Below are 24,118 nucleotides of genomic sequence, written 5' to 3'. Positions count from 1 at the left end.
CATTTGGTGTTTTTATATTTCCCTCATTTCTTCCATGAGCGTATATCATAAGTCACCTGATGTTTGTCCTGGATTCATATGGCCAAGGAGACGAGGGGGCGTGGACTGAGGCGGGACAGGCCCCCAGAGTGACGTCACACGCCGACCTGGGATTAAGCGGTGGGTCCATCTTTAAGTGGACTAATTAACCAGCTAACGATTCTACTTCTTTGACTGGATGACCTTTCAACCGGGGCGTGCTGGGACCCAAGGATCGACGCCATCCGGACTGTAGGTGGGTGCCTACCTTAAATGTTGACCTTTTGGGGGAGACCATGTTGTATACGGAATGTGGATGTCATATGTGGGATTCATTTTGCGGGATGAAACAACCTATTGGACGCAGCTGTGTTTTTCCCACGGCTATTTGGTCTTGGTCACTTGTAAAAGTATGTCCAAAGCCAATGACTGTGTACTGGCATTATTAGTTGAGCATGTGCATAAGTATATTTAAGCAAACTGTACATTTTTCCAAATTAAGCATTTTCAAGCATAAAAATTGCTAAATTAACTGTGGTTAAATGGCAACCGATAACCGTTCAACTTGTGAATGATGTAGTACTCTGCATTGGCCACTGGGTGTCAGTAATTGTTCGGTGAGACAAGAAACAATTAAATTTAAATTATCTCACTACACTAACGAGGGCTACTGTTGTGGCCATACATCCATAGCCATATAGACATCCATAACAATAAAGTCATAGCCATATAGACATCCATAGCCATACAGCCATAGCCATAGAGTCATAGCCATAGAGCCATAGCGGCCATTCAATTTACTTGAAGGTAGCTACTATGCTAAATGTTTATTTTTAAGGGATGGGCGTTTGACTAAAATCTCTTGGTCAAACGTTAAGGAATTTACCAGTCAACATTGATATAAAATTATATTCCTACTGGCTAATTTCACTATACTTTACGTTATCTAATAACGTATAGATTAGTATTAGCTGTGTTTTGCTGTGAATTTGACGTCCGCTGCAATGGCTTAAAGCTACCACTAGATGGTGGTGCTGCTTTTCTGTGCGACCATCCCCGTATTACTGCAGGTTTTCTTTCCAACCGGTTTGTCCGGCAGGTGATTTAAATGACGAAATTTCCCCCGAACTAAAGGAGGGTTCATCATTAAAATCACCTGCTTAAGTGACCGGCTGGAAAGAAAACCTGCTGTAGCACTACCGTATTATAGTATTATAGTATTATACGAGCATCTTCCCTAAATGTACTTGTGCTATTAACAGCGGAATATTCCTTTAAAACTAAGGTTCTTTAACATGACGTCACACTAGTGACTAGCAGCAAGACATGCTTGTGGGAAACGGTGACAAACTTTGTACTAAATTAAAAAATGGGGAAATGTAGCGCCATCTGGTGGACAAATATAAATATGTCAAGTTGAAAGTGCTGTATTGTACTGTACTAGTCTAAATTGAAATGTTAACATTGTGTGTTTATCGACATTTAAACTTTCTTCTCGACATTATTACCTCCTAGAAATTCATTCTCATATTTGGATTTTATTTTTGTAATATTCTAACTTTTACCCAACCTAAATTTCCTAAAATTGCATCTTTATTCTTTGGTTTGTTTCTTGTAATGCAGGGGTGTCCAAAATGTGGACCAGGAGCCATTTGTGGAGTTTTATTGGCCCATGGCATATTCTAAGAGTATAATTTAACAAAATCAACATTAATAAAGTCCAAATATGAAAAGAAAAAAATTGTAATCTAACAAGAAAAGGTCTGAATGTAATATTAGTAGGAACAATGTCATATACGTCATGGCCTAGATGCTTTGGATGAAACCTCAGCTTTCCATTGGAGGACGTGAACATTGTCCTCCTGTGAAAGCAGCTTTAGCACCTCCACTTTAGACATGCAAGGCTGGTGTGTGTGTGTGTGTGTGTGTGCGCGTGTGAGTGTGTGTGTGTTATCCCAAGCTGACAGTCTACATGGATTCTCCATCTTGCTCTTAGAGCTACACCACATAAAAAGAAAGTGAATCCACATGCATCCATCACCATGCATACCTTCATCTGCTGACCAGATAGACTTGAAAACGGTGTGTGTGTGTGTGTGTGTGAGCGAGCGAGCGAGAGAGAGAGAGATTTATGTCATGGGGATATCCCTGCCTGCATGGCAGACGGCCAAGCTGTCAGAAGCCATCACTGCAGAGTGAGAGACCAATACAAGACTTAAAGAGGCAAGCAGGCTGTCGTGGGATGGGGGGGGGGGGGGTGGACAGGAAGGAAGGCAGTAGGTGGAGTAGTCGCGGGGGCCCCAGTGGGAGTGGCGATGTCAGGTCCTTTTTACAAACCCCAATGCTTGATCCCAACAATGTATTCATACCGACAACTTTCATGTTTTTTTTTTTTTGCATGAGTGACAAAAAGAGGTTGATGGTGCAACTCCCCATTCGTGCATTTCACTTCAGGGCAAAGTCAAGCCATAGAAAGGGCCACAAGGTGGCAGTAGTAGCTGTGGATGGAAGAATCACATGACAGGAAGGAGGACGTGAGAGTGTGGAGTAGTGAAGCGGACATTTTAGCGCATGCACACGCACACACGTGTGCACGAACATAGTTGCGTTCCTATGTGAAGGTTCTAAGTCGTTGCTGGTGTTCTATTTGTACATAGACTCTTATTGTGACGGGTTGTTTGTGTCAAAGTTATGCTTCAAATGTATGTTTTCACAAAAAGCTGCTTTTTTTTAGTTTGGAACTGATATTTACCTGAAACTTACCGATGTTCTACTGTTGTTTACTCAAGAACGGGAAAAGGTAGAAGCATGCTAGGCATTGTTCTACCTGCTGCCATTCTTATGTTAAAAAGACACACAGGTTCCGTTTATGGTTCTATGGTTATCATCACACTGTGTTCCTGTTGAGGTGGCATTCCACAGTAAGAAGGTGGAGATGGAAACATGTTGTCATGCTGCCACATTTCCTGTCCCGCTACACGTGTCCGGGTCCAAGCCCTGTCACGCCGAGGCTGCCTTGGGATTTCATTGCCAGCGTTCTGTGCTCCGTGCGTCAAGTAAAGATGACGTGGGGGGGGGGGGGTGTCGGTCGGGGGGGCTGCCATGGAGACGCTGACAGAAGGGATTTCATGAGCGTCTCCAGCCTCCATCATTTCTATGTGCCTGAAATAAACCGCATGACTTCTGGAGGGGGCGGCGGGGAGCACATCCAGCACCGCCCTTTTTCCACGAGAAGCTCAGCATCCAACGTGGGGGCACACGAGGGAACTCAAAGGTCACTCGTAGTCCAAGCGGTAAAACGTGAGGAGGGATGCGTGCGACGCTGAAGGACCAGCCCAAAGATGGAACAAGATCACAAGTTACAAATGCAACATTTTCCTACTTAGGGCACCGAAAACCTGTTTTCCAACCTTCTAAATAGGCCTTTGAACATATCAGATGTTTAGTGCCGCTAATCCCCAGAATGGCCACAAGGTGGCAGAAAGCATTCGATCGAACCTCCTCTACTGTGCTCTTGTCCACACCTCTTTTTACCTTTTGCTAAAAACGTAAAATAGGAAAAAAATGGTGTTTTGTAATCAGGAGATTCATGTTAAAACGTGTGAATACGTCTTTGGTAGCAAATGAGTCAACAACACGACTAGACGCTCTCCATATTGTACGCTAACCTGAGACTGAACGCTAACCGAGGCCAAACTGTGACGTTAACCGAAAAAAATCACCAGCAGGGGGCGCTAACCGGGACTTTTTCGAAGTTGACTTTCAGTCAAGCTAGCTGCTAGTTGTAGTTTAGCTTGAGAGCCAAGTGAGAGTATAAATGTTGGGCTTCCTGGAGTGGAGGTAATGAGCATGCTCTCTCACCAGCAGCCTCTGGGTGGGGGGGGGGGGGCTGCTGGGGGCCCCCCGTCATGCTCCAACAAAACACTGAAAAATGAATGAAACATTGGACTGGTGCTTCTGTACGTGGAGGTGATTAGCTTCTTCTCCCGCTTTCCAACCTGTGTCCTTAGGACCTCAGGAGACCGAGGTGTCGTGGAAGAGACCCCCGGCCGGGGTGCGCACTGGGCGGGCTGCGTGGCCATGTGAGGACCGGCCAGCCGTTGGAGAGATTGTGACACCGCCGCTCCACTGAGCTCCTCGTCGTCATGGCCGAGAGGACGTAAGACGCCGGGGGAGACTGCTCTCGTTAGCCGGGTGCCGAGGCGCACGATCGGTGTGCGCTCCTCTCCCCGCTCCCAGCCTCCCCATGCCAGGACTCCCCCTCCGTCCACCGTTCCTTCCGTCTCCGGCCAGCCCCGCTCGCCTGTAGAAGACCGGCGGGCTTCAGCTGCAAGTTTCCGCCCGTCGTGCAGCCTCTTGACGGGGGGGGCGACGGAGCCATGGCGGTCCCGGTGGTTGCGGCGCTGCTTCTCCTCGTCACCGCGTCACCGAGTGAGTAATCCTGCTTTTTAATCCCTCCGAGCGGGACAGGGGGGCTTGTAGTTGGGGGCGTCAGTCAAAGAGGATCAAACATGTTTTCATTGTCAAATCGTCTCTTGGCACATTTTGGGGGGGGGAAGCTTTAATCTTCTTTACTGGAGTTAAATGTGTGCTCTTGGGAAATAGGATGGAGCCTACCACACGGCCACTTCATTAGGAACACCTGTACATCTTTAGCCTTCACACCCACACACCTTTCTCATACTTTGGATGGATGTTACCTTAGATACTTGGATGGATGGATGGATGGATGGATGGATGTTACCTTAGATACTTGGATGGATGGATGGATGTTACCTTAGATACTTGGATGGATGGATGTTACCTTAGATACTTGGATGGATGGATGGATGTTACCTTAGATACTTGGATGGATGGATGTTACCTTAGATACTTGGATGGATGTTACCTTAGATACTTGGATGGATGGATGGATGTTACCTTAGATGCTTGGATGGATAGATGGATGTTACCTTAGATACTTGGATGGATGGATGGATGTTACCTTAGATGCTTGGATGGATAGATGGATGTTACCTTAGATACTTGGATGGATGGATGTTACTTTAGATGCTTGGACGGATGTTACCTTAGATACATGGACTGATGTTACCTTAGATGCTTGGACAGATGTTACCTTAGATGCTTGGACGGATGGATGGATGTTACCTTAGATACACAGACGGATGTTACCTTAGATGCTTGGATGCTTGGACGGATGTTACCTTAGATGCTTGGATGCTTGGATGGATGTTACCTTAGATGCTTGGATGGATGTTACCTTAGATGCTTGGACGGATGGATGGATGTTACCTTAGATACACGGACAGATGTTACCTTAGATGCTTGGATGGATGTTAGCTTAGATTCTTGGATGGATGTTACCTTAGATGCTTGGATGGATGGATGTTACCTTAGATACACGGACTGATGTTACCTTAGATGCTTGGATGGATGGATGTTACCTTAGATACATGGACTGATGTTACCTTAGATGCTTGGACGGATGGCTGGATGTTACCTTAGATGCTTGGACGGATGTTACCTTAGATACACGGACTGATGTTAGCTTAGATGCTTGGACGGATGTTACCTTAGATACACGGACTGATGTTACCTTAGATGCTTGGACGGATGTTACCTTAGATACACGGACTGATGTTAGCTTAGATGCTTGGACGGATGTTAGCTTAGATACTGATGTTACACGGCAGGTGTTCCTCATGATTTGGCAACGTTTCCACCAAAGTACGAGAACATCTCCCGGAGGAGGATGCTACAGCACAAGGTCCCAGCTCATGATAGCATCTCATGTTCCACAACGGCTTGCGGTAAATGGAGATATCAGGAGAAGGAGGCCGATTCAGCGAGATAAGCCGCCACTCTGCCGTAAAGAGGAGACGAGGAAGGTAACAAACGGTAACTGGCGATGAGGAGATGTTGCAGGGGGCGTCCCTCATGAATGAAGGCCCTGGTCTGTGTGGTGATGAGGACTTCTTCCAGAGGAATAGCTGACTCCTTTGGACCATCCTGGGTCTTCCCCTCATTTGAGGCCACCTCAAATGGCAAAGTACTGAATCCCAGACTTGGTGAATATCGCTACACTAAAAGCCCAGCAGGACACAGAATGGGGAACGTGACCTGGTCTTCTTCTGGTCTTCTTCTGGTGTCTTGAAGACCAAGCAGGCTTTGGTGGAGGTGCTGGTTTGAACAGTGGATGGTCCCTGCTTGTCTTGGAGTCTTTGCTCCTGTCAGTGATGGCATTCTTATTTTTAGAGGTGATAAATTATTGAGGTGTAGAGAGTGCAGCGGGGCGGACGCTGTTGTGTGTGTGTGTGTGTGTGTGTGTGTGTGTGTGTGTGTGTGCGTGTGTGTGCGTACACGTGTGATAAAAACCTGCTGGTCTTCTCCCGAAGGTCTCTTCGTACGCCATCTTCAAAGGTGTCTCTCTTAGCCTCGTGCCTTGTTCCTTAGCTCCTTTCTGACAGCTCGCTTGTCTGCGTACACCCCACACAGAGGGCCCCGGGGGGCCCATGTCCAGTTCATCCTGGAGCTCTTGGTCAAGTCTGGACTTGTGTATGCACTCCTGATCTGATCAACGTCACCTTGACCCTTGGCGATGGCGACGCCCCCGTCACCTTGACCCTTGGCGATGGCGACGCCCCCGTCACCTTGACCCTTGGTGATGGCGACGCCCCCGTCACCTTTACCCTTGGTGATGGCGACGCCCCCGTCACCTTTACCCTTGGTGATGGCGACGCCCCCGTCACCTTTACCCTTGGTGATGGCGACGCCCCCGTCACCTTTACCCTTGGTGATGGCGACGCCCCCGTCACCTTTACCCTTGGTGATGGCGACGCCCCTGTCACCAACGTCACCCTTACCCTTGGCGATGGTGACGCCCCCGTCACCAACGTCACCCTTACCCCTGGCGATGGTGACGCCCCCGTCACCAACATCACCTTTACCCCTGGTGATGGCGCCCCCCCATCACCATCGTCACCCTTACCCTTGGCAATGGCGACCCCCCCCTGTCACCAACGTCACCTTAACCCTTGGCGATGGCGACCCCCCCTGTAATCAACGTTGGTGATGGCGACAGCAACGTCACCCTTCCCCCTGGCGATGGCACCCGCCCCTGTCACCAACGTCACCTTTACCCGTGGCGATGTCACCCCCCCTCCCCCAACGTCACCTTTACCCGTGGCGATGTCACCCCCCCACATCACCATCGTCACCCTTCTCCCTGGCGATGGTGCTCCCACCCCCGTAACCAACATCACCTTTACCCCTGGCGATGGCGACACCAATGTCATTTCCCGTGGCGATGGCGCCCCATGGTCACCAACGTCACCCTTCCCCGTGGCGATGTCGCCCCCTGCTGGGACAGAAATAGTCCCAGCATAGTCCCAACGTCTCTGATGGTCAACGTTACGTTTAGGAGTGTGGCAGTGAATGAGATGAGCCGGAGGGACAATTAAAACCCCCGGGCCACCCTTTGGACACCCCAGCTGTAGTCGAGGCTTTAAGCACATTTTAGCACTTTTTCTTCCTGTGATGTTTGATTCCAGCCAACGGAAGCTGGGTGAAATCGGAAAAGGGTCAAAGCTCCCATTGGTTGGTTGCTCTGCAGGACGGAAACGTTGGCTAGAACCTCCTCACCGCGGCCTAGCTTGCGTCCGCTCACTCCAGCAGCTTTTATTGCAAATCAATCAATGATTTTCCGCCGGCTGCGATCCCATTAGGATGAAATATGATATTCCGTAGTGTAATGGCGCTAATGCGGCGTGATGGCGGTGATTGTGTTACCTATTATGGCGGCGCTGCTGTCTCATTGTGTCCGCACACGGCGCTTATGTCATGTTTTACTGACCGATGTCGATGTCGTGATGAGCCCGATACGCCTCGGCTTTCTCGCTGAGCTTCTCTTCTGCGCGGCGTCCTGACTTGGCGTCCTGACTTGGCGTCCTGTGACGGCTGTGACAGCCTTCAGCGTGGCCGCAAATACGCCTTTTTGCTCCAAAGCTGCTAACTCGCTCACTTTGAGATGTCAGGAGACGTTGGTCTCGCTGATGTCAGATCACAACTGGTTGAGGCCCGATGCTCAACCACGCACGTATCCGTCTGCTGAGTCGGGGGCCCGGGTGACGGGGACATGGAAAGCGGCCATGCGGCTGTCATATTTCGGCTCGCTGCCCTGTCAAATGCGACAGCTCAGAGGCGCCCGGGGGGCCGGGGGGGGGGGGGGGCGCAGGGATGCAAACCAGCGTGCTTAAAGTGTGCAACGTGCTTTTACGCTCCGACATGTCCACTGACCAAATGATGTTTCGTGGCGGCGGACGTCTGATCTCCCGCAAACCACTCTTAAAATGACATCCACTGCCAATGCGGAACCTCCTCGGGAGGGGGGGGGGGCACACCGCAGCATCCTGCTAGCTTAGCATGTTGGTGACAAAAGGACCAAAGGTGCGGTTCCACGACCAGGCCTTTTTTTTTTTTTTGCCTGTGAAGTCGTGGGTGTCTTCATCCCTTATGGCTGGGGGGGGGGCATTTACAACCCGTGACCCTCGTCACGTTCTAAAAATACACTGAAACAGGGCAGCCATTTTACAAGAATTAAGACAAAATATTAGGAGAATAAAGTCATAATATTAGGATAAAAAATGTCATAACATTGAAATATTAAAGACTAAATATAGGATTACAAATGTAGCTGGGTAAAAGTTATAATAATAACTTTAAATTAATATTATGATGATGATGCTAAAGTCCAAATATGAGTCATCCCAACACGGACTACTTTAAACACATAAAAGTGGCGTCTCCATATTTAGATTTTCCAAATTGTCCTTCATTGTTTTTCATATGCTGGAATCAAAGCATCACCATTCAGTCCGCGGCCCTCGGGGTGGGGGGGGGGCCCTTAGCCTTCGGTTACGTGGACATGACTCACAGGACGCTGGCGCCGCTTTGCTGACACCATCCTGTCCCGCCGCATCGCATCCCAGACTAGCTTGATGACAAAACACAATAAATAGGAATATTCTTTCTGGACACGAGTTACTTCAAGTGCTCAGGAAACCATGGGACTTCATAAACCCAAAAAGAAAGTATAGAATCGATGTAAATGAAGTTTTGACAGCTTTCTGAGGACGCCATCTTGATTGTGATGTCACTGCCAGGATTTGTTTCCGGAATTCTTGACCTATTGCCAATAATAACATTCATTCATTTTCTACCGCTTATCCTCACGAGGGTCGCAGGGGGTGCTGGAGCCTATCCCAGCTGTCTTCGGGTGGCGAGAGGCGGGGTACACCCTGGAATTGGTGGCCGGCCAATCACAGGGCACATATAGACAAACAACCATTCACACTCACATTCATACCTATGGACAATTTGGAGTGGCTAATTAACCTAGCATGTTTTTGGAATGTGGGAGGAAACCGGAGTACCCGGAGAAAACCCACGCATGCACGGGGAGAACATGCAAACTCCACACAGAGATGGCCGAGGGTGGGGAAAGACAAAATAAGAAGCCAAAAAGTTACCACTTCCACACAAAACAGGAGGATAACTCATTCATTCATTTTCTACCGCTTATCCTTACGAGGGTCGCACGGGGAGAACATGCAAACTCCACACAGAGATGGCCGAGGGTGGAATTGAACCTTCGTCTCCTCGCTGTGAGGTCTATGCGCTAACCACTCAACCACCGTGCATCCCCACAATAATAACATATTGGCTGCTAATATGTAGTGGTAACTAAGATATGACTCACATACACTAAATAGTTGTCCTGATTTAATAAGTGACGGCTTATTGTACAAACTACAAGACCTGTGAGCATCGATTCCTGGCAGGAACACCTATGTATTGCAAAGATGTTAGAATCCATGGAGCAATAATAATATAATATACTAATATATATGGATTAGCTTCCTGTAGGATAGACTAGAAAGACAAATGGCAGCCATCCAGCTTGTTGAGCTAGAAAGTCCTATATTTGTTTATGGTAGTCGTTTTTGGCTGCAAAAACACACTTTTCATCTCATCTCATGTCATCTTTTTGTCGAGATTTCCCCCGCAAGCTGCAGGAAGCATATCAAGCAAACATGATTTCTAAATAACAAAGCAGGCTGTGACTGCAGCCTCCAAGAGTGCAACATCACACGTGCAGAAGAAGAACGTACGGGACAGGAAGGGGAGGGGAATATCCAAAGTGGCAGGCAGACAACAACGCGCGTCTCAGATGATGCGGTGCGGCTCTACGCTTGCTAAAGAAGAATACCTCGCTGGCTGTCAATCACAAGTGAGCGTTGTTGCTCCGACGTCTAACGGTAGAAGGATGGGACGTCCTGCCGACTTTAGGTTATCAATTGAAAAACTTTATTTATAGACACAGGTTGGGTAGGAAGGTACAAAACTCTGACAGCGAATCGCAAGCCATGATTGGACTGTCGGTGAAGATCTGTGACCCAGTCCCACTGGGCTACGGGATGATTACGTAGATGCATAGACACGGCATTGACAAGGGATTGACACGGCATTGACACATCATAGATACGGCATAGATACAGTATGCATAGATACAGCATAGATACAGTATGCATAGATACAGCATAGATACAGTGTACATAGATACAGCATAGATACAGTATGCATAGATACAGTGTACATAGATACAGCATAGATACAGTATGCATAGATACAGCATAGATACAGTATGCATAGATACAGTATGCATAGATACAGCATAGATACAGTGTACATAGATACAGCATAGATACAGTATGCATAGATACAGCATAGATACAGTGTACATAGATACAGCATAGATACAGTATGCATAGATACAGCATAGATACAGTATGCATAGATACAGTATGCATAGATACAGTGTACATAGATACAGCATAGATACAGTGTACATAGATACAGCATAGATACAGTATGCATAGATACAGTATGCATAGATACAGTATGCATAGATACAGTGTACATAGATACAGCATAGATACAGTGTGCATAGATACAGTGTACATAGATACTGCATAGATACAGTATGCATAGATACAGTATGCATAGATACAGTGTGCATAGATACAGTATGCATAGATACAGTGTGCATAGATACAGCATGGATATAGTATGCATAGATACAGTATGCATAGATACAGTATGCATAGATAGAGCATAGATACAGTATGCATAGATACAGCATAGATACAGTATGCATAGATACAGTATGCATAGATACAGCATATATATAGTATGCATAGATACAGTATGCATAGATACAGTATGCATAGATACAGCATAGATACAGTATGCATAGATACAGTATGTATAGATAGAGTATGCATAGATACAGTATGCATAGATACAGTATGCATAGATACAGCATAGATAAATTATGCATAGATACAGTATGCATAGATACAGTATGCATAGATACAGTATGCATAGATAGAGTATGCATAGATACAGTATGCATAGATACAGTATAGACAGAGTATGCATAGATACAGTATAGATACAGTATGCATAGATACAGTATGCATAGATACAGTATGCATAGATACAGTATGCATAGATACAACATAGATACAGTATGTATAGATAGAGTATGCATAGAGAGAGCAGCAAGCTGTTTTGCTTCAGCACCAAATTGTTGGGATCTTCCAGCACGACATTTAAACATCACTTCACCAACTACTGCCATGGGCGTGTGTGTTTGTGTGTTTGTGTGTTTGTGTGTGTGTGTGTGTGTTTGTGTGTGTGTGTGTGTGTGTGTGTGTGTGAGCCCCTCAATCCACGTCAGTAATCTGGAGTGGGAAATATCAGGAAGTGTAATATTCCTGTTTTCCTGCCAGCCAAATTAGCTCCAACGTGAAGGTCGTCTGCCAGGATGGAAGAAGAAGATTCCAAGTCAAGTTCGAGTGTTGGAGGTCCAAAGTTGACATAGAACTAGCTCTTTAACGTTCTCAGCATTTCCTGGTTTTCCCGCCACGATTTTCCTTATACCTGCGCGCCGCGGCCACACGGCCGCGTCCGTGTTTACATGTGGCCCCGGGTAGCTAGCCAGCTGAGCTAATCTCTTCAGACGCACACATTATGCAACGCCGGGCCCCCTTGACGCCCCGCGTTAGCCTGATACGAGCGCATCGTCCCGATAAGCACTCGACTGCGATGATGAAATTAGGGAAGTCAAAATCAGAGAAGTGGAATGTTTATTTAGAGGCACTTGCACTCCGCGCTTTGGCATTTTTGGCATGGCGTCCCGCCGAGTAGGCTTGCATAACGGCCACGGGATATTTTGGCCTTGGGGGGGAAAATTAGTGGGATACGTCAGCTTGTGCCAAGAATTCCGAAGGATTCGACTTGAAAAGGAAGGCACCGTCTTTAGTGGAAACCTCATGTTTTTAGGTTACTTCAGACTTGGCTTTCCTAGGAATGATGGAATGATGTCATCCAATCAGGACCATCTTTGACCTTTGACTTCTTTGTTCCATGCTGGTGTTTTTACCTGGACTCAACCATCATGGGGTCCCGATGGGGTGCCCTTCAGCTCTCGCTGGATCCTTCACAAAGTGTCAATCACCATCCCGGTCCCAGTCCCCGTATTTCCGCCTGCAAAAGGGTGGCGTGTCATCCTGCCCCCAATGGAGGAGTCCCACTATCTTGGGGTCCCAGTCCCCGTATTTCCACCTGCAAAAGGGTGGCGTGTCATCCTGCCCCCAATGGAGGAGTCCCACTATCTTGGGGTCCCAGTCATCATATATCCCCCTGCAAAAGGGTGGCATGCCATCCTGCCACCAGTAGGGGGGGTCCCACTATCTTGGGGTCCAAGTCCCCGTATTTCCACCTGCAAATGGGTGGTGTGCCATCCTGCCCCCAGCGGAGGAGCCCCACTATCTTGGGGTCCCAGTCCCAGTCCCCGTATTTCCGCCTGCAAAAGGGTGGCGTGGCATCATGCCCCCAGTGGAGGAGTCCCACTATCTTGGGTACCAATGGGGTGGTGAACGGGCACATCCAGCTGGAGGGAGGACTTGGGTAAGACCCGGGTCAAGGTCTTGGGAGGATCTGGACCAAGTAGCATTCCTCTTATTGAGGCTGCTCCTTCTTTTGGAAGAAGTGGTGCCTAATTAGCCATAATTAGCCATAATTAGCTCTTTCTGTGGAATATGTGTTCTATTTCCAAATAATAATAATAATAATAATAATAATGATTTGAGTAGGTCTGCATGAGGCGGCTCTGCCATCCATGATTGATGACATCATTGGACGTACCAGAAGACCCATTGAGGTACGAAGACAAACTGCTGACGGCCAAAAGCACGTTTGGATGAACGTGTTCTTCACACGTCAGTGCCACCACAACAAATGATGTTGTAGGACGCAACCATTGGACTGTCATAAAGTGTTTTGGACCAATGGACCATTGGAACCACGTTGGCGCATCTGGATAAGCGGAGCTCCACACAAACGCTTCCATGTGGAGATGCCTCACTGAATTTCATCTCCTGTGGAACCTTGGATGGCCTCGTTCACTCGGGACTAATCCGTTTCTCCCAGAAGAAATCATCTCCGTCTATTTAGTCTGCTGCAGATATCAGACAATGTTGACCTTTTTATGGTTTTCTGGTTGGACGTGCAGAAGAACAGTTGCCATGCATATAGATGATGAACCATGGAGATACAAGAACCTTCATTGAAGATACAGGAGGAATCTTGAAGCAGATAATGGGAAGAAGATGGATGGATGGACTGTGACGGCCAATGAAAACGCGACATACGTGTGTGTGTGTTTGCAGCGGCCTCGGGTGCGGAGGTGGAGGAACGCTTGGTGGGTCACCTGCTGTCGGCCGACCGCTACAACAAGCTGATTAGACCGGCCGTCAACAACAGCCAGCAAGTCACCATCTACATCCAAGTGTCGCTCGCCCAGCTCATCAACGTGGTGAGCAAGATGATGATGATGATGATGTTGATGATGATGATGGTTCCTCAGCATGTGTGCCTGAACTTCCTGTGCGTTTCAGAACGAGCGGGAGCAGATCATGACCACCAACTGTTGGCTGACTCAGGTTGGTGTCACTCAGCGGACTTGATCAGTTCAAGTTAGACTGACGAGGTGGGACTCACCAGTCAGACCAGATCTAGATCTAGATCTAGATCCATCTAAGACCTGCAATAGAATGACCTAGAATGACTTCAGTGCTGGATCGCATCTCTTCCACGTGCCTGACTGTTCTATCTTTTTAACCATGCCCCCCCCCCCCCCCCCCCCCAGGTATGGAACGACTACAGGTTAATGTGGGACCCCGATGAGTACGACGGCATCAAGAAGATCCGCCTCCCGACGCAACACATCTGGCTGCCAGACATTGTCCTCTACAACAAGTAGGGCTGCCTAGACCTGCCTAGACCTGCCTAGACCTGGCTAGACCTGGCTAGACCTGCCTAGGACTGGCTAGACCTGCCTAGACCTGGCTAGGGCTGACCTCCTATTCAATAACCCGCTAAGCCTTGCCCCCCCCCCCTTCCAATTTTTACAAAATGCTTTTCATATCCGCTTACCGTCCCACACCTCTTTTTGATTGACCGCTGGGTAAATCCTCAAGGTCATTCATCAAGGTCATTCATCTGGTTGCATGCAGACTTTTAATGTGAATCATTTTATTTTGAAAGGTTAGAGTGCTTTGTGTTATGCTAACCATATGATGTCTTGGTAAAATCCATCCATCCTTCCATCCATCCATTCATTCCATCCCGCCATCCCTCCATCCCACTATCCATCCATCCATTCCAGCCAGCCATCCATCCCACTATCCATCCATCCATTCCATCCCGCCATCCATCCATCCGTCCCTCCATCATCCCACCATCCATCCATCCCTCCATCCATTCATCTGACCATCCATCCCACCATCCTTCCATCCATCCCGCCATCCATCCATCCCTCCATCCATCCATCCATCCCTCCATCCATCCCTTCCTCCCTCCCACCATCCATCCATCCCGCCATCCATCCTTCCCTCCATCATCCCAACATCCATCCATCCCACTATCCATCCATGCATCCATCCAGCCAGCCATCCATCCCACTATCCATCCATCCATTCCATCCGTCCCTCCTTCCCTCCATCATCCCACCATCCATCCATCCCTCCATCCATCCATTCATCTGACCATCCATCCCACCATCCTTCCATCCATCCCGCCATCCATCCTTTCCTCCATCATCCCGCCATCCATCCATCCATCCATCCATTCCATCCCGCCATCCATCCATCCCTCCATCCATCCCTCCATCCATCCCTTCCTCCATCCATCCATCCATCCCGCCATCCATCCTTCCCTCCATCATCCCAACATCCATCCATCCCACTATCCATCCATGCATCCATCCATCCATTCATCTGACCATCCATCCCTCCATCCCACTATCCATCCATCCATCCATCCATCCATCCATCCATTTTCTATGCCTCTTGTCCTCCTTGTATCAACATTTTATCCAAAACAAGCAAGAAGTAGAATATCCATAAAATAATACTAATAAAATATAATATCCATGTGTGTTATTATTTATTTATTCAGTGTTTTTCTCCGTCCCTCAGCGCCGACGGCACCTACGAGGTGTCCTTCTACTCCAACGCGGTGGTCTCCAACAACGGCGAGGTGGCCTGGCTCCCTCCGGCCATCTACAAGTCGGCCTGCAAGATCGAGGTCCGCGACTTTCCCTTCGACCAGCAGAACTGCACCCTCAAGTTCCGCTCGTGGACCTACGACCACACGGAGATCGACCTCATCCTCCTGAGCGACTTCGCCAGCCGCGACGACTTCAAGCCCAGCGGCGAGTGGGACATCGTGTCGCTCCCGGGACGCAAGAACGAAGACCCGGATGACATCAGGTACCTGGACATCACCTACGACTTCATCATCAAGAGGAAGCCTCTGTTCTACACCATCAACCTCATCATCCCCTGCATCCTCATCACCTCCTTGGCCATTCTGGTCTTCTACCTGCCGTCCGACTGCGGCGAGAAGATGACGCTGTGCATCTCCGTGCTCCTGGCGCTCACCGTCTTCCTGCTCCTCATCTCTAAGATCGTGCCGCCCACGTCTTTAGCGGTGCCTCTGATCGGGAAGTACCTGATGTTCACCATGGTCCTGGTCACCTTCTCCATCGTCACCAGCGTCTGCGTGCTCAACGTGCACCACCGCTCCCCCAGCACCCACACCATGCCCCCTTGGGTCAAGCGTGTCTTCATGCACCGACTCCCCTCCTACCTCTTCATGAGGAGGCCCGGCAGCTCCAACATCCGCGAGAAGTTCCGCAAAAAGCACCAGCATCGAACGTACTCGGAGAAGAAAGCGGGGGCGGACGCGGGGGCGGGGAGTCCCGGGGGACGAGCGGACTCCTTCTACGTCAACGAGGAGTCGGCCAAACGCTACGGATGGACGTTCAGCGACTTTGCCGACAACACGGAGTTCAGGAAGAGGAGCACGCTCAAGAGGGGCATCGACGTGGAGGACGCCGTGGACGGCGTTCGCTACATCGCGGACAAGATGAAGAGTGAGGATGACGACGAAGGGGTGGGCGTTTCTTTGTTTCCTTCCGAATTCAGATTCATTTCCATACGGATTTCCGATAATTATCCGGAAGTGGAAATTAAATATTGAAACATTTAGAATTTAGTAGAAGATGGAGATCATGGATGCTTTGTAGTATTGTAAAGTACTTTTCCATGTATTTTGATGTGTTTTGATGTATTTGGTCCTACTGCAGATCATCGAGGACTGGAAGTACGTGGCGATGGTGATCGACCGCCTCTTCCTGTGGATCTTCGTGTGCGTGTGCGTGGTGGGAACCATGGGTCTCTTCATGCAGCCTCTGTTCCAGAGCTACAACACCCCCATCGTGGAAGACGTGGAGCAGAACTGAAACCTCCAACTTATGGTCTTGGAGAAGAAAAAACAAAAAAAACCTAACCTCAATTCCTTGCTCCTTCTTTGGAGAAGCCAACACATGAACTTACCTCCTCACTCCGCACTTTATCTTGGCTTCCTTCTCCAACTTCATCCGTGCTTGAGGTCCACATCAGACCCACTCATGCCTTTGTGGACCTTTCTTCTTCAGTTCCTACCAAATTCTAAGCGTCTGATCATCCAAGAACGTGTTCCCAAACCGTGGTGCGTTTGATGGCTTGTTCCAGCCAACCAACCCTGATGTGCACCTAATGGGACATGGGAGCGCTGGAGGGATGGACCTCTTCACGCCAAACCAGACCAGAGTCCTGAACCCTGAGGTTGATTGGGAACTGGGCGGTGAGGATAAACCCTTGATTGATTGATGGATTGATTGATTGATGAAGATTCCCTTTGACTTTTTCATCCAAATCCAAAACTTACGGATCAAGTCCAGAACCGCCAAAAAAAGACGTTAGTCGAACACGTCCCATTTCAAGCATGGCCCCACGAAGCTGAAGAACCGAATGAAACCACAAGGACGTGGAACCAAACATCAATTAGGAGACGAGCCGCGTTACTTGGATCACATGTGTTGCTTTCAATGGAACACGGAGCCAAACGTCACGCTAACCGCACCTTTTTTTTTTTTTACAATCCCCGCCTCCTACACATGCATGAAACACGCCCCCCCCCCCTTTTTCTTTTCCAAGAGCCCAAAGACAAAAAAGTGCTTGAGAAGGACATCGGTCAGGAAGCAGCACATTTGGCCAAAATGTACCCTAAGAAGATGACCTCCCAACTAGCACGTACTCTACGTACTCTACTGTGTTGTTGATGTCCACTTTCAAGGTCGGAAAGGTCATATAAATGACCTTCATGCTGATCTTTTATGATTGGCGTAGCATCCAGCATCCGTCTCCGCTGAAAATAAGCAATAAGTCTTTTCTACTGACGGGACCGAAGAACACCAACACCGTCTCTGGTCTTCTTGTGATGCGTTCAAGTACCCGTTGTGGAGACAACCGCAGCCAAAAAGGAGCATTGTGTTAAATCCTTTTGTTCAGTGGGCCGGTGGAAGGAAACATGACCGTGATGTCAGTGAAGTGGATCAATAAAAGGGAAGTGAAAGCAACACGCTGATGGCATGATGCATTCAATGTCCGTTCTTTACGGTATTACGCTCATTTCCACGTGTAGATTCTTCATGCTGTTTCTTAGTCGGTCCAGACCAGACTAGACCAGTTCCAGGTGGTGCTCGCTTTATGAATGAAAAACTTCATCTTGTTTGGTAAACCTGAGACTGGCTGAGGAGAGAAAGCTTTTTTGCCTTTGCCATCAAGAGATCATGACAGGAAATGACTTTGGGTTCTTATTTTTGGTCGGATTCTGGCTTTTAGACGCCGTGCTCTTAAACGTCATCAGCTGACTTTTTTGTCTCACTCCCGTTTCCTCTTTTTGTATTTTGAAGCTGGTCTTAGAACCTCCTTGAGGTCCATACGTCCATTGTGTTGCGTTTGTGTGTCAGTAGGGGGTCAAGTGGACTTCTTCACACGTTTCTTCAAGAACTCTTAAGCATTTAGGGACGTGCACTCTGGTGTATGCACTCTTTGCTCCGACGTGGGTCAGCTGACTAAAGGCTTCATTAGTCTTGGAACCGCAGGGTGTTCAACTTCACCTTCTGTTAACTTGACTACGCTAGTATCACTGCAGTGCAGACAACACACACACACACACACACACACACACTGGGCCATTATAAGCCTGGAAAATCTCGTGTTCTCTCTCGCCCTCTTTATCAGATAGAGAATTATTCCCCAAACTGTGACGCCGGGACCTAAAACGGAACCTGCAGGCATCACACAAATCTGGCTATTTGTTGGCAACATGCCTCTGTTGATCTTGTGTGTGTGTGTGTGTGTGTGTGTGTGTGTGTGTGTGTGTGTGTGTGTGTGTGTGTGTGTGTGCATGGATGCTAATCTGTGACAGTGATGGTGACACAACATATTATAATATCGTATCACACACACACACACACACACACACACCAATGTGAGGCGACATAATCCCACAGACGTTGTGACAGCTGTGGAATTGGAGTCGGATTCAGCAATTATAGTTGATGGTTGTATTCTAAGCTGCATGTTTGCACATAAATAAGGCACTTAGCGTTTGCCTCAATTTCCATTAGCTCGGGACGGTGGCATTGAATGCGGCATGGGCCGCCACGCCGTATGCAACATGGCCGCCATGCCGTATGCAGCCATCCAAAAGATGTTTTGGATCTGCAGTCTCACGTTTACGGCAAGTTGGACTGAGGTCCAAAGAGGTGCAGCATCTGTAAGATGTGCAGACGCGTGACGGCGTCGGTGGCGGTGGCGGTGGAGGATAAAGCACGAGCGTCATAAACAACAAGGCTGTCAGAGAACCTCATTAAGAACCTCGCCATCTCCTAATCAATACCAATTTATCCGCGCTCACACGCGTGCATGCATTTATCTCTTATGAGGCCTTGTCTTCTTCTGGTGACCCCCCCCAAGCCCCACCCCACCCCACCCCACCCAAGACGCCACACTCAGCAAATATGAGAGCAACATAAGCACGCATGCGAGAATCCTGTCAGCACTTTCACGTGTTTCCTGTAGTCCACTCTTGGCGTCCATCTCCTGGCATTACCATACGCCCCATTTAGCGTTTATACCTGCCGTTTCAGCTCCATGCTCATGGGGGGGGGGGGGGGGGGTCTGTCCATCCGTCCATCCGTCTGCAGGCCAAAGAGCAGACCAACACCTTGCAGGAGGTCTACACGCACATTGACTTTGTTCTCCATTTGCCCACCCGAGTCGGCCCAGGTGTCCAATGCTGCCCGCTAGTGGACGTTTGTGTCACTACAACTTGAGCAAAGTCAAGGTTTATTTGCAATATTAGTTCATAAATTGGCACAATTTTTGTTTGTGACATGTATGAATGTTTTTAGTCAGGAATAGTTAAGCTGTAAAAGCAACTTTTATTATGATGATTTTTTAAAATATAATCAATGTTACTATTACTCAAATACTCTTTTTCATGCCATTAGTTAGTATTGTATAGAAATATAATATTCAATAGTACAAATACCAAGAAGTAAAAAAGTGAAGGTATCATGAAGTTTAGTTAGACATGATTTGTGAAAAAAATTTTTTTTTTATTGTCATTACAGAGAAATAAAGCAGATAATATTTAATATTTCTAATGTAGAAATTATCAAACTCCTGCATCACGAAAAAAGATAATATAAATTTTACATAATTTTTAAGCATTTATGACATCAAACCTCCAACGTTGGAAGGGAATCATTGATGGCCACCAGGCAGCAGGCTGGTGTCTTCACGACGCCGCCGTCAGAGGAAGGAAGGCGGGCTCCCCGAAGGCTGACAGGACCGGGAGACGGGGTCAGAGGTCACGGGGTGACTGACAGAACGAGGAAGAAGAGGATGAAGGCCGAGATGACGGTCACATGCAAAGGAAGACACAACAATGGCCCGGGAGAGCTTGGAAGGACGAAGACAAACGAAAGTGAGACACGGCGACTGTCGCCTTGACGCAAATGGACGAGGACGCTCCCGTCTGACACTCATTGATGTAACTACTTGCCCTTTTCTCTTTCCTGTTGCAGAGCCTCCAGGTCCTTCTGCTTCCTTTAGCTGTCCCGACGTTTGCCTGTTGCGGTTCATCAGCCGTGTGACAAAAACGGGCACCAGATGAAGACAGGAAGAAGGTAAAAGGGTCACGCCGTCCGTCCCACGACAAGTACTTAACAGACGCGGTTGTCCTGGATTCACGGGAAGCGATGCTTTAAAGGTCAAGTTGTTTTGGTTGGGTTGGCTTTTTGATGGATGGATGGATGGATGGATGGGGGGGGGCATCTTCCAGTCTGGCTACTCAACAATATTCATGAAATGTATTCAGTTATACACACAAATGCAAAAGTACCAAGCAAATGTTTCCATGGTAAATATGATCAAATCAAAAATGCTAATTAAAAAAGACCAAATCATTATAAATATGAATCATAAACAATACAAGTATTTTAGCTATGTTAAGTCCCCTGAAATGTCAAAAAACAAGTACTCACTGAATCATAGTAAGTGTATGACCAGCAAGTACAACACAGCAATAAGTACAACAGCAGCAAGTACAACATGCCAGCAAGTACAACAGCAACAAGTACAACATGCCAGATAATGCAATCATAACGGAAATAATAATCATTATAAATCATTATTATTATTAATAATAATAATAATATAATTATAATAATTTTAATTTTCATGATAATATCATTACAATAATATCATAATATCAATAATACCATTATTATTATTAAAATAATAACAATTATTAATAATAATAATTTTTAATAAAATAATAGTAATAATAATTATTATCATAAATTAAAAAAATTATATATTATTATAAATAATAATAAAATAAATAATAAAATAATAATAATAGTCATCATCATAATTATTATTATTATTATCATCATAATTATCATAGCCAGCCCTTTATAGCAGTGATTCCCACCCAGGGGTACGAGTGCCCCCAGTGGTGTGTTATGAATAAATGCTCTTCAAGATGCTAAGTAAATATTAATGTGTTCGCTACAACATATAATACAACATATAATACAACATATAATACAACATATAATACAACATATAATAGATAATAACCTATAACCATAACAGTTTCATTCTACTTGAGGAGAGTTCTCCACACGTATGAGCGAGGGGGTGGTGGTGGGGGTGGGGGGGTTAGGTGGTATGACAAGACAAAAAGGCTGCTTTAGAGTCCGAGCACTTTTTAGCACACGGACCTTTAATCCCATCCCGGCTGATTGGTGCTATTTCCCTGCTGCCGTTTGCCCTAATGGACTGTTGGCATGCTCTGATGCAAGGCAGCCCGGATTAAAGCGCAGGCCAAAGATGACGTGCAAAATGCCACTTCCATGAGGTCATGTAGTCACATCCATCTACGTCCACCTTGCTGTCTCGCAGCCCCCCCGGGAGCCCCCCACGATAACAACCTCGCCTGGCTTTTCTTCACCACGACAAAACTAATTGAGCCTAAAACGGAGGCTGGTTAGCGTTACTCGTGGCTAGCGTGCCAGCCGGGTCTCCGGTCTTAGCAGCAGCCCCCTTTCGCATCACAACCACTGATCCGCTTGTCACTTGAGACTAACGTGACGCTAACGTTTGCCTGACCTGACGGAGCTGGAGATGCTACGATAAGCGGTGTCAAGCTCAGTGGAGATCCACCTCGTGTGAACATCCTTACGATGGGATGCAAGATGGTGGGACATGTGGCCTCCACCTCGGGGTGGCCCCCGTCATCGGAAGGGCAAGGAAATGACTTTGTCACGTCTGATTTGGTCTTCCCGTCTCCTTTGCGTGCGTGCTTACACACTGGCCACATCATTAGGTACATCTACAGCCGTGCTCGCTAGCTTTCACTCATACAATAATGCTACTGATTGGGGGAATTCTTTATCGATTATTCATGCCTGGACGGCTATTGTGAAGTGGAGCTCCGCCCACTTCCTCACCTGGTGTGGAAACAGGAGTTCAGAATATTTTGAAAAAAATAATCAACTTGGTTGTGCTAGTGCAGGGGTGTCCAAAGTGAGGTCTGGGGGCCATTCACGGTCCGTGGCTGTTTTTTTATTGGCCTTTGGTACATTTGAAAAATACAATTAAACAAAGAAAAAAAGCGCAGTAATTTTCCAACAATAAAGACAAAATTTGGGGTGAATAATATATATAATACTAAATATATATATAAAATATAAAAAATATATATAATACAAGAAACAAACAAATACACCTTCAATTTTTAGAAAAATTCAGTTGCGTAAAAATTATAATATTACAATAAAATCTAAATATTATGACAATAATGACATAATATTCCAGGAAAAATGTAAAATATTTGTAAAAAAAAATGAAATGTAAGAAGAAAACATTTGTATAAATCAGAACTCAAAACACAGAACATACGTACATACATCATAGAGACCCATATGCACTTTTGACATTAATTATTCAGGACATACTGGACGGTATATCATATATGTAGAACCGCTATTCCACGCCAAGCTGTTATGGCCGCAGTCAGCATGTAAATGAATAAAATGCGTATCGTGGTGAAAGAGTCTGCTAAATTGGAATGAGGTCACCGTGCCAAACATGAACAAAGCAAAGAGATGCAATCGTCCATCCCCGAGCCGCATACTAACAATATCTGACAATATCTGACAATATGATCAGTGCATTTGTCCGCATGCAATCGTAGCCCGGACAGGCAGTGCAGTGCTCTACCATTACGGAGCTGCTAATGCTTTAAGCTGCCCCAGCGTGGTTGTGTGCATAAAATCCATTAAGTGCCTAAATGGCTCATTTATACTTTATCAGTATTGCGCTATGCAAGTTTGAGAACGCTCTCTAATAGTGTACTTCTATGTAAAATAGAGAGATATGTGGATATGTTGATGCCATATCTAGCAGAATCTATTCATCCTTACATATTTGATGCTCATTTTTAAAACATTATTTAATTAAAATTAAAAATATAAATATAATTTCTCAAATTGGCCTGACACATCAACGCTACACAAACATTTTGGAGCCCATTTACCTCAACATAAACTAATGCAAAACATGAAGCTAGCGTGTAAGTTGGACTCCATGCAGTTCCACTCCAGTCCTGTGGGTGGCGGTGATGTGCATCATCAAGCGGTTGTCACCTGCCGGACAAACTAAAAAAGAAATGCGGAAGCAAAAAAATCACAACATTTCTGGAACTTTAAAATTGACACTTTTATTCGAATGTGCAACAAGACAGTCGTATGGGGTTCTTATTTGGCTCATTTTACAAAGTTTTTTTGTAAATTCGTTCAACAGTTTTACCTCCTAAACATGCTAGCATAAACAAAACAATCCAATGGACGCAGACTAGCAGCAATAATTTAATGGCTTCCTGAACATTTTCACTTTCAGAACCCTAAGGCACTACTTGGAGACCATTATTCCGAACTTATCACCTCTGAGTCACGATGGGTGAGAGAGGCGGACAGGAGGGGAGGGAGGAGAACAAGAGGAGGGAGGGA

The 24,118-nt window shown here is 46.8% G+C and overlaps 1 protein-coding gene across 1 annotated transcript; it reads left to right on the top strand.

Annotated features, from left to right (window-relative positions):
* The first annotated feature begins 138 nt into the window (after positions 1-138).
* On the top strand, positions 139-18,828 carry LOC131110107 (neuronal acetylcholine receptor subunit beta-2-like). The gene is made up of 7 exons (XM_058062815.1): positions 139-274; positions 4,029-4,449; positions 13,812-13,957; positions 14,040-14,084; positions 14,291-14,400; positions 15,621-16,599; positions 16,793-18,828. Exons 2-7 carry the CDS (start codon positions 4,398-4,400, stop codon positions 16,946-16,948), a joined length of 1,488 nt encoding a protein of 495 aa, XP_057918798.1. The 5' UTR covers positions 139-274; positions 4,029-4,397; the 3' UTR covers positions 16,949-18,828.
* Positions 18,829-24,118: the final 5,290 nt, after the last annotated feature.

Source organism: Doryrhamphus excisus, chromosome 23, assembly GCF_030265055.1.
Source record: "Doryrhamphus excisus isolate RoL2022-K1 chromosome 23, RoL_Dexc_1.0, whole genome shotgun sequence".
Lineage (NCBI taxonomy): Eukaryota > Metazoa > Chordata > Actinopteri > Syngnathiformes > Syngnathidae > Doryrhamphus > Doryrhamphus excisus.
The sequence above is the reverse complement of the archived record's forward strand: the minus strand, read 5'-3'. Positions and strand labels throughout refer to the sequence as shown.